An 11,693-nucleotide genomic window follows, 5' to 3' on the forward strand; every position below is an offset into this window, starting at 1 on the left:
TCTATGTAAAAGACATTTAATAATAGATTTTTTTGCTGAAGTATTTGTAAATAAAATGCAAACATTCATGAGCATGTGCCCCTAAATATTTCAGCATACATCTCCCATGAATAAACAAACTCTGTTGCATGACCATGATAACTTTATCACATAAGAAAAATAACACTAATTCTCTCATAACATGTGATATTGGAATTTCCACAGTTATTTGAGGGTCTTTTATAGCTTTTCATGTATACTCAGATACATACAAGGCTCATACAATGCATTTATTATCTCTTTGAAACATTATAATGTAGAAGACCCCATTCTCTTTTTTTTCCTTCATTGTTATGTTTGCCTTTTCAAGAGCTGGGTTAGAGATCTCTTGGAATGTTTCACATTCAAGTTTATCTAATAGTTTCTTATCCTTTGTCCCCTATATTTGTGGTAAATGGAAAGTTAAATTAGTTGTTCACTTAGATTCATATTGAGTGTTTTTGGCAGGAATACTTTTTTTTTTTTTTCATTTTTCTTTTATTATTCATATGTGCATACAAGGCTTGGTTCATTTCTCCCCCCTGCCCCCACCCCCTCCCTTACCACCCACTCCGCCCCCTCCCTCTCCCCCCCCCTCAATACCCAGCAGAAACTATTTTGCCCTTATTTCTAATTTGGTTGTAGAGAGAGTATAAGCAATAATAGGAAGGAACAAGGGTTTTTGCTGGTTGAGATAAGGATAGCTATACAGGGCATTGACTCACATTGATTTCCTGTGCATGGGTGTTACCTTCTAGGTTAATTCTTTTTGATCTAACCTTTTCTCTAGTACCTGTTCCCCTTTTCCTATTGGCCTCAGTTGCTTTAAGGTATCTGCTTTAGTTTCTCTGCGTTAAGGGCAACAAATGCTAGCTAATTTTTTAGGTGTCTTACCTATCCTCACCCCTCCCTTGTGTACTCTCGCTTTTATCATGTGCTCATAGTCCAATCCCCTTGTTGTGTTTGCCCTTGATCTAATGTCCACATATGAGGGAGAACATACGATTTTTGGTTTTTTGAGCCAGGCTAACCTCACTCAGAATGATGTTCTCCAATTCCATCCATTTACCAGTGAATGATAACATTTCGTTCTTCTTCATGGCTGCATAAAATTCCATTGTGTATAGATACCACATTTTCTTAATCCATTCGTCAGTGGTGGGGCATCTTGGCTGTTTCCATAACTTGGCTATTGTGAATAGTGCCACAATAAACATGGATGTGCAGGTGCCTCTGGAGTAACAGTCTTTTGGGTATATCCCCAAGAGTGGTATTGCTGGATCAATGGAAGATCAATGTTTAGCTTTTTAAGTAGCCTCCAAATTTTTTTCCAGAGTGGTTGTACTAGTCTACATTCCCACCAACAGTGTAAGAGGGTTCCTTTTTCCCCCGCATCCTCGCCAACACCTGTTGGTGGTGGTGTTGCTGATGATGGCTATTCTAACAGGGAATCTTAGCGTGGTTTTAATTTGCATTTCCTTTATTGCTAGAGATGGTGAGCATTTTTTCATGTGTTTTTTGGCCATTTGAATTTCTTCTTTTGAGAAAGTTCTGTTTAGTTCACGTGCCCATTTCTTTATTGGTTCATTAGTTTTGGGAGAATTTAGTTTTTTAAGTTCCCTGTATATTCTGGTTTGGCAGGAATACTTGATAAACAATCGCTCATAATATATCACATCTGAGGACACTGAATGCCAGATTATCCCACAGATCACTTAATTAAGGTACACTATACCCACAATGGAATCTTAGGCTCCACTGGAGAAACTCAAAAGACTTGAGTGGATCACACTTGGCACTCACAGGTGTTCAGAACAGGAAGCACAGAAAGGCAGCACTGGGTGTTTTTCCCCAGTGTTAGTCCTCACACAAGATCACTCAGCTGTGTAGCTCAGATATGAGGAAGGGAGACACAGTATTCAGTAGTCACTGGTGCATGCTGGAAATCTCATGTTCCAAATAGTAACTGATATCTTTCCAATAGCCCCTACACATAGCTCTCAGTCTGTGCCAGACTTTGTACCAATTACAAGAGTCACTGTATTAAGGGAAGCCCAAAGTCAGGAGTCACTTTGACCACCAGATAATAGAGCCAGAAAGCTAACCAAAGACCTTTGTTAAAGGAAAAGAAGGCCTTGTTAAACTTGTACTTAGGTAATGACTATCATTTTGTTGTTGTAAATGTTAGGTTTTTGTTTTGCAAATGAGGGGTTTTTTTTTCAGATTTTTTTTTTTGATGTACAGAGTGTTGAGTTTATATATTTAAATGGGTTTGTTTTTTCCCATTGCAGTTTAAGATAAGTAACTATTCCCCTATATTTCCTCTTGGTGTTTTATGTTTTGCTTTGTTTTATGTTGAACTCTTTTCTTTCTTTCTTTTTTTTTTTTTTTTTTTATTATTATCGGAGTCTGAATTTAAGACTTCGTGCATGCTAGGCAGGCACCCTACCACTTGAGCATACTCCAGCCCTATAATATTTAAGAGTTAAATATTATATCTGCATTTTATTTTCCTGTATAATATGAGGTAAGGCTTAACCTCAGTTCTTTTTTTCTAGAATGAAACAATTTTCCCAGCACCAGTTGTTGAATAATCCCTTTTTTTCCACTATGAAAATACTAAACGATATTGTTCCATTGTATTCATTATATGTAATACAGTGTTTTTTTGTTTTTGTTGTTATTCTACTTTTTTGTTATTTTTGTTTGTTTCTTTTTAAGACAAGGTCTCACTATGTAGCCCAGGCTGGCCTTGGAGTCACTATCCCTCTTCCTCAGCCTCCTAAATACTGAGATTAGAGTTGTGCACACCATACCTACCAGAATTTTCTTCTTTATAGTTTTCAGTCATGCTGTCTAGAAGCATTGTATTTATTCTGTTGGTACCCACAGCCTTCTTTTAGTAATGTGGTTTTTCTTCCTTTAGTTTTGACACTTACTGTTAACATTACTCCTGGATATCTTGTATTTTTCTTCATAGTGTAAACAGATTGCTGCTGTTAATCCCATCATTTTTAACCCTTGTTGGTTTGTTGTACCAGGTATAAAGAAAAAATCATTGAAATCTGCAAAAGATGGCACATCTCCAGAGGAAGAAACTGAAATAGAAAGGCAAAAGGTAGAAACCTGTTGAAATTATTTTACGAAGGGAGGAGGTAGGATATGGTGGAGGAAAAGAACAGGGAAATTTGATGAAGGTATAGTGTATGCATGTGTGAAAGTATCACAATAAAACCACTTGTCCTGCTAATGTGTGAAAGGTGGTTGTTACAATGCCTAGTAGATAATTGATATGTGCAACTTAAATGAAATTGTCTGCATGAGTTTTCAGTGTGATTTTTTAAAATAACTGATTTTAGCAATTTATTTATAAATAAATTATAAGATACATAATTAAATACTTTAGCCACATAGTTTTAAATATCACTGAACATCATTTCTCCAACTAGTATAAAGTTAAATTTTACCTCCGATCCAGGGTGTATACCTTTATGATTAAAAGGGAAATTTCTCATTAAAAACCTTTACTACACTGGGAGCCTGTAGCTCAAACTGTAATCCTAGCTTCTCAGGAGGCAGAGATCAGAGGATTGCAGTTCAAAACCATTCTGGGCAAACAGTTCACAAGACCCCATCTTGGAAATACCCAACGCAAAAAAGGGCTGGCAGAGTGGCACAAGTGGTAAATCACCTGCCCAGCAAGCGTGAGGCCCTGAGTTCAAATTCTAGTTATCACCACCACCAAAAAAAAAAACTTTACTGAGACAGAAAATTAAAACCCAAGAATATTAACACAAGCATTTATTTCAATCTGAATGTGCCCTATAATATAGATGTTGCTATTATGTCTTATCACATACTAATTTCTCTTTATTCTTATGAACAACACAAATTTAATATACAAAATAAAAGTCTTCATTGGCAATGTGGTAACCCTTGTGCCTCAGTGACTCCACAGGTCCAGCCAGAGTCATATAGTGCTTTGACTGAGGCAGGAAGTAGAATCAGCTAACCCCCTATGGCTGATGTTCACACCACTGCCTGGGAGGGATCCTCACTGGTCACCTAAACTGTGCATTTTATGTCTTTCTCTTCTCAACTCATTGCATATAAGGAATACTCAAGTGACTTAAAGAACAACAAAGAAAATCTTTGTGGAAAATGACTCTAAAAAGAAGTCACCTGTAAGTTAGGCTCCCTTGGCTCATGACTATAATCCTAGCTACAGGGAGAATGAGATCAGGAGAATCATGGTTCAAGGCCAGCCTGATCCCATCACAGCCAACAGCCAGTCATGGTCGCACGTACCTGCCGTCCCAAGCTATGCAGGAGACTGAAATGGGGAGGATAGTGATTCCAGACCAACCCAGGCAAAAATAGTCTCTGAGACCCCATCTCAGTGGGGAAAAAGTTGGGCATAAGGCAGGAAGCCTAAAAAAATAGGAGAATTGCTGTCCAGACTGACCTGGAAAAAAAGTAGGATCCTGTCTCCAAAATAACCACAGCAAAAAGGGCTGGAGATGTGACTCAAATGGTAAAACACCTGCCTAGTAAGCACGAAGCCCTGAGTTCAAACCCCAGTACCACTAAAAAAAAAAAGTCACCTGTCATTGCCAATACAGTAGTGAAAGAAATTAAAGTATTCTAAACTGATAATATAGGAAGATTTTTCTTTGTATTTCCTCAACTATACTTAATTCTTTTTTATTTTTTTTAACTTCATTGTTAGGGATTCTCATTTAATCCCATGATCAATAGAAAATATCTATTCAGTGGAAAGAGACTATATTAGATTTCAGAAGCAAATGGTAAGATTCTGTCTTTGCAGAAATGCATCACTATTGAAAAAGTAACAAAAAAAAAGCAGCCAGGCACTGGTAGCTCATGCCTGTAATCCTAGCAACTCAGGAGGCAGAGTTCAAGAGGATTGCGGTTTGAAACTAGCCATGGTAGTTGGTGAGACCCTATCTCCAAAAAAAAAAAAAAAAAATACAAAACAGAGTGGCTCAGAGTGGTAAAGCACCTGAGTTCAAACTCCATTCCCACCAAAAAAAGCAAAAGAAATTTCTCTTGGTTGTTAAGTATACATCTGGAAACTACAGCTTGTATCACAAAACAGATTTAGTGTCATTACTTACAGAGAGCAAGGTGAAAATGAAATTTATATTTGACCAGGTGGAAACTCTTGTTCCTGAAGCTATTAGTCAGTTCCACTGAGTGAATTGAGGTCTCATTTTTAAATAAAAACCATCATCTCTATCCTACCCATGTCTAACAGCACTGTAAGCCTGTCTAGCTATCTACTGTGCATCTTAATGCTTCATTCTCCATTCCTTGCATAGAAAGAATACTCTTAAAGTAACAGTGGAGAAATACTTACTGTTGTACATTTGAGCTCTTTTTTTTTCTCTCTGCAGGCTGAAATGGCTTTGCTTGTGATGGATGAGGAAGAGGATGGCAAAAAACACTTCAATTATGACAAGATTGTAGAGCACCAGAATTTGAGCAAAAAAAAGAAAAAACAACTTGTGAAAAAGAAAGAATTATTAGAAGATGACTTTGAGGTAACCAAGGACACAAGTCATTAGCTTCTTAAACATGGAGTTGAGGGGCTGGGGATGTAGCTGAGGGGTAAAGTGCCTGCCTAGCATGTACAAAAGCCCAGGTTCAACCCCAGTATCACCACCACCAAAAAAAAAAAAAAAACAGTTGAATCTAAAATCAACTATGGAGATTAAAAAAAAATTAAGAATAGTCAAATGTACCCTTGAAAATGTATTAGTGCTATAGTGGAATCAAAGAATCATATTTTAGAATAACAAAGTGTGTATTAAATCACCCTTTCTTTGGTTGAAAACTACATGAAAAAGTTGACATATAATGTTAGAACCCAATATAGTCATGCTAAGAAATGTATGCTTAATAAGCTCAACTGATGAAATAGCAGGTTTACATCACCTTGGGTCTCACTCTGCTATGTGCAGTTGGCCACACTGTAGGCCAGCACTGTAGGCCATGCTTTCTAAATTGCTGTATGTCTTGTTTTTATCACTCCTTTTTCCTCTTTTTTCTGAGTATATAATCTCAGTGGCCACAAGAGTCCTATGCATGCATTTGAGCTCTCTCTGTAAGTTTACAAATAGCCACCAGGAATTACTTAACAATTAACATGGAAGAAAAGACCCAAAATAAGATAAGTAAATTTTTGATTTGTTCAAAGAATGGAAGGCAGTATACAGATAACCTTTGGGTAGCATGTAGAGGGACTTTGAGTCTACTTGTAGCTACAGTTTGTATCAGTCAGTTCCACAGTTGCTTTGGTTCCACTGGAGCTTTTGGTAAATTGGTTTTCTTATGAAAAAGCAAAGAATTATTTGTAGTCAAATAAGTACAGCTACAATCTTCTAGGTAGACTCATGTTTCCCTTTCTTGCTGGTCACCACTGGGCCTGGCAGTACTTGAAAACGTGACTGGAGTGAACAGTACATTTTTAAGTATAGAACCACGTTTTTATAGAAAGATAGAAGATAAATTTGGATTTTTATTTTTCTTGGAAGTACTAGAGTTTGAACTCAGGACCTCAAACTTGCTAGGCAAGCATTCTAGTACCTGAGAACACCCCCCAGCAAGAAGATAAATGTGGGATTTGTATCTGTCCAAATCTTAGTCTCAAGGGTGGATTCTTTCCCATGCAGGTCTTTAAATCTTTTCATCTATGAGTCATCCTCAGTAGCTTCTTACTGTTGGCACCAAGTTTAAAATTTCTTAAAGTGTACTCACAAAGCAGTAACTTTGCATAAAACTCCAGCAGATATCCTGATTGGCCTATCTATATAGGCCAGACATCAGTTTCATCTTATAAGCAAGGAGCAGTCTTGCTCGCTCGCGCTCTCTCTCTCTCTCTCTCTCTCTCTCTCTCTCTCTCTCTCCCTCTCCCTCTCTCCCTCCCCCTCTCTCCCTCTCTCTCTCTCTCTCTCTCTTTCTCTCTCTCTCTCTCTCTCTCTGTAGCTCCCTTTCAAATACATTGTTGTTGTGTGATGAGAATAGCACACCCTGCACATTGTAGTCCAAGCATAGGCCTTAAAAAACTCATTGAAAATCAGTGGGGAAAAGAAAAAAGAAAATCTGAGAAAACAAGTTTCTAATGCATCAGTACAAAATGCTCAGATGTGTATTTTATATGACCAACAATTCACCAGCTTTATTTTTTTTTAATTTGCAGATAAATGTTAGTGATGCACGGTTTCAGGCAATGTATACTTCCCACTTGTTTAATTTGGATCCCTCAGATCCAAATTTCAAAAAAACAAAAGCAATGGAAAAAATCCTTGAGGAGAAAGCCCGGCAAAGAGAACAAAAAGAACAAGAACTTACTGAGGCAATGAAGAAAAAAGAGAGTGAGACTGAAAAAGCAACACAAAAGAAATCCATTGATCCTACTTTGTCAATGCTGATTAAATCTGTAAAAAACAAAACAGAACAGTTTCAAGCAAGAAAAAAGCAAAGAGTCAAATAATAGGATATTGTTTCTTTTGGATGTTAATGTGTTCTCTTAAAGTATACAGAAACAGTCAAAGGAATATCAGTAATAAAGCAATTTTTTGAGAATATGAAAAAGTCTTTTTCTGACCATTGTAAAATTTTTCTCCATACATAATTGTACTTAATCAATAGATTTGTACTGTATGTTTCCACACATTAATCATAATTACCTGAATTACAGAACTTATAAAATTTTTATATTTTATGGTTTGTTTTCTACTAGTAGAAAATTACTGTAAATTAGCTTTGAAAGAGACTATTTACAATCTATGTAAAAATAGATCAGTATCTATTCTTAAGTCTGTATAGGAAATATGTATATGTAATACATTTTTTTCTCTAGAAACAGGAGGCAGATTTGGATAACTACTAAAATAATTTATTTTTCTATCCATAAAGGTTGGAAGCCAAGAACTTTTGTTGTTTTTCATGTTTATAGTTCATTATGGAATTAATTTATGAATAGAAGTGTAAAATATTTTTATTGTTTTGTATAGCACTGATTTTTTCATTTTATGCACCCAGTAAACTACTCTCTGGAAAAATACCTGAAAACATTACTAATTCTGTAAGAGGACAACTCCATGAAAAGGCAGTTCCAGGTTTGCATTGCTCACAATTGCATTTAAAATGTTCATGAGCTCTGTAATTATTTTTCTATTTGTAGCAATAGAAAAATTCTTCTGTCCTTCAGATTTTTGGAAGGCTTTCATAGGGTGGAGATGCTGATAAAAAGCTTAAGAAAATCTCAATTCTTTTTAAAATTAAAGTACACTTTTAAGTCCTTCACACTGTGGATCTCTTCTGCTCTAGATTTTATGAACTATTAGCTGACCAATTGGACAGGAAAATTAGATGCGCTATATACAAGAAAAGGAAATAAAATCAAAGTAGGTTGGAGCAAATTATAAATACAGTACATTCTACAAAGCAGTACATGTTTTTCAGTTTTGTAGTTGATAGTAAATGACATATTTGATTTAAAAATTCAAACTTACCAGTGTAGCATATTTTTTAAAGATGCAAAACTCAGTGATAGCAAAAGAATGAAGAATATAAACAGTTTCTGAAAAGGAAAGCAAAAAAAACCAAAAAGATTTAAATTGTTCATTATAACAGGGAGAAAAATGCAGATTAAATAGAATTATATATTTATCATAAAGGACTGACATTAGGTTATTCGGTCAAATAAAAGAGTGTTCCTGTTGATACATTTGTGAACGTCCTAGTATTTATTTACTCATCACTAAGAAGTCAAGAATCTTAATATGTTTATGATAAAACTACAGATGATTCTAATCAAGGAAAACATCCTTAAACTGTGTAGTCAAAATGTAGAGATTATTATTACTCAGTTTGATTTTTTTTTTTTTTAAAGGAGCTAACCCATGGTCTTGCACATGCTAGGCAAGCACTCTACCACTGAGCTACAACCCTGACACTTTGTTTTTTGAGACAGAATCTCAATATGTAGCCCAGGCCAGCCTTGAACTTCAGATCCTCTTGCCACTGCCTCCCAAGTGCTGGGATTACAGGTGTATGCCACCAGTTGATTTTAAGGTTCCTGGGAAACAGCCCTTTGGTGGTTTGGTTTGTTTTTTCATTTTTGAGCCTTTTGTGTCAAAGTCACTTCATTTAATTACAAAATCTATTGTACTAGTCAGGCACAGAATTATAACAGATACATTGAACATGTAAGTTATACATAGGCCTGACTCCTTATCTCAAAGTGTTGATTTTTTTTTTTAATGTGTGGGGGGTGAAGAACAGTATTACCAAGTGCCACATGGTGCTAAATAAACATTTCATACCGAGAATGGGGGCCTTGTGAACTTGCCCTGGTTGGCCTTGAACCTCATTCTTCCCAATCTCAACTTCCCAGGCAGCTAGGATTATAGGCGTGAGCCACTGGGAGAACTCTTTTTAAGGTACTCAAATTATTGCTGGTAGTGAAATTTAGAATTTAAAAAGAAAAATGGCCACTATCACAATTTAGCAAACAAACAAGAATAGTTTTGTGACTCTGAAGGTCATTTATTTAGAGTTTTAATTGTTGGGACCCTAAAGAGAAGGTCAACACTCAATAGAAAGGGTCACGAGTGAATCTACCAAGTAAAGCTGTGGTTTTCTCAGAATTTCATGGAAAGTCTGGAGGATCAGCTTGGTATGCACTATTGTAACCACTTTTTCTTTGAGGGAGATAGACTAGAAGCAACTAGCAAGATAGTATAGTTGTACTCATTCCATATGTGTTAGAGTAAACCAATATCAGATAACATCTTTGCCTTTTGTGTTCACAAGAATTACTTGGTATTACTTAAAAACCCCAGTGACTAGGCATTTACCCGAAACCTATTCAGTCATATGCATGCTGACAGGATCCAGGCATCTTTTTTAATGTTTCACAGGTAATTTATGCAGTCAGACCCAAGGAATTTCCTTTTTCATTTACCAGGTAAGAGATGAGTGAACTTAACAGTAGCTGTGTCCATTAGCTCTTTCTGTTTAACAAGCACCCGAAAATGAGTGGCTTGAAATGGCAAACATTTTTTGCTTACAAGTCTATGGGTTGGCTGGGAATTGGTGATCAGCTCAGGAAGGGCTTCATGCAATTCTATTCAAATGAGATCACTGGGATGGCTATGGGATGGCTAAGGGATGGCTCTTTCTCCATTCAACTCTTACAGGCTTCTTCACATCGTGATAGAGGGTTCTCAGCTGTTCTCAGTTCCAGTGAACAAATGTTTCCATGCCTCTCACTGTCACATTTAAAGCAAATCACAGGCCTAACCCACAAACCAACAAGTGACAAAGTCACAACACAAGGAGTCATGAGCAAATTGGAAGTCATTATTAAAAACCATCTATCTACAACTACTTAGATTTCCTTTTCTGTGGAAAGGGGATTTGTCAGCTATCAGGTGATGTTAAATAAAGTTATTTCCAGTTTGGATATAGCAATTAGCTGTTATTTATATATGGCTTTCTGTGAAACAGGTTTTCACTTTTGGGGGATAAATACCTGGGAGTAGAAGCTGGGTCATGTTAGGTTTATGTTTAACTTTATAATTAAATGCAAAATTGTGTGCCAGAATGGCTGAACTATTTTGCATTCCTACAAGGATTATATGAGTTCCAGTTGTTCCACATCTTCACCAGACTTATTGTTCTCCATTTTTCTTCATACTTGTTTGATGGTTTTTGCTTTGCTATTGTATGTTCTAGTATCTCACTGGTGCTTGAAATTGTGCATTTTACTAATGACTAATTATATCAAGCATCTTTTCATGAGCTTATTCCCCACCCATATACTTTCTTTCATGAGGTGTCAGTTCAAATCTTCTGCCCCATTTCCCCCCTTTTAAATTGGTTTGCTTATATCATGAAAAGTGAGTTTCCATCAATGGAAAATGTAGTACAATTTAAAAATTGTACTACATGTCCTTTGTCATATATGTGATTTGCAAATATTTTGTCCTATTACATGACTTGGCTTTTCATTCTTTTAGCAGTGTCTTTTACAGTGTCTAACTCCTTGTGGAAGACTCCCCCTGCTCTCCAAAAGCCACATTTCCAGACAGTGCCACCAGTGTGGCACCCTATCAAACTTACTACAATCCACTAGGCCACAGCTGCTCCCTCTCTGAGGTCTGAACCTAAACCTTATAAGAGGAGTCTCTTCCAGATTTGCCCCTTATCTGAGTGCTCTGCCTCAATGTCTAAGGGGTACTTCCTAGTTACCCCTTAGTTGTCAATCCCTGTTATTTGAATTCCATTACAAAGAAAAATTATTTAAACTTTCCTTGTTCAAATTATTGTATGTCTCCTGATTGAATGCTGACTGATACCCAAGCATACAAAGATAAACTAGTCAGCTGAACCATACTAGCTCCTAAAAGACCCTCCTATTCCTAAATACAAAGTCCACTATACAAAAGATCCAGCTATGTTGCCCTTCCTGATCATGGATGTTTCATTTGAGTCTTGACTACTGTGGTTATTGTTTATAGCTTCCAAAACTTCACAGCTTAGAGCAACCACAATAATTGAGTTCTTCAAGAATCTGCAATCTGTATAGGGATTACTAAGAATGGCTCACCTATTCCCCACATGGCATCAATTTCTTCCAAGAT

The 11,693-nt window shown here is 36.5% G+C and overlaps 1 protein-coding gene across 1 annotated transcript in view; it reads left to right on the top strand.

The window, feature by feature from the left end:
• The window catches only part of Esf1 (ESF1 nucleolar pre-rRNA processing protein homolog), a 60,703-nt gene extending 53,065 nt beyond the window's left edge, over positions 1-7,638 (top strand). The window contains exons 12-14 of the mRNA XM_020166626.2: positions 3,060-3,136; positions 5,436-5,582; positions 7,241-7,638. Coding sequence (XP_020022215.2) covers positions 3,060-3,136; positions 5,436-5,582; positions 7,241-7,534 — 518 coding nt within the window. The 3' untranslated portion in view covers positions 7,535-7,638. The remainder of the gene's footprint in view (positions 1-3,059; positions 3,137-5,435; positions 5,583-7,240) is intronic.
• The last annotated feature ends 4,055 nt before the right edge of the window (positions 7,639-11,693 follow it).

Source organism: Castor canadensis, chromosome 5, assembly GCF_047511655.1.
Source record: "Castor canadensis chromosome 5, mCasCan1.hap1v2, whole genome shotgun sequence".
Classification (NCBI taxonomy): Eukaryota; Metazoa; Chordata; class Mammalia; order Rodentia; family Castoridae; genus Castor; species Castor canadensis.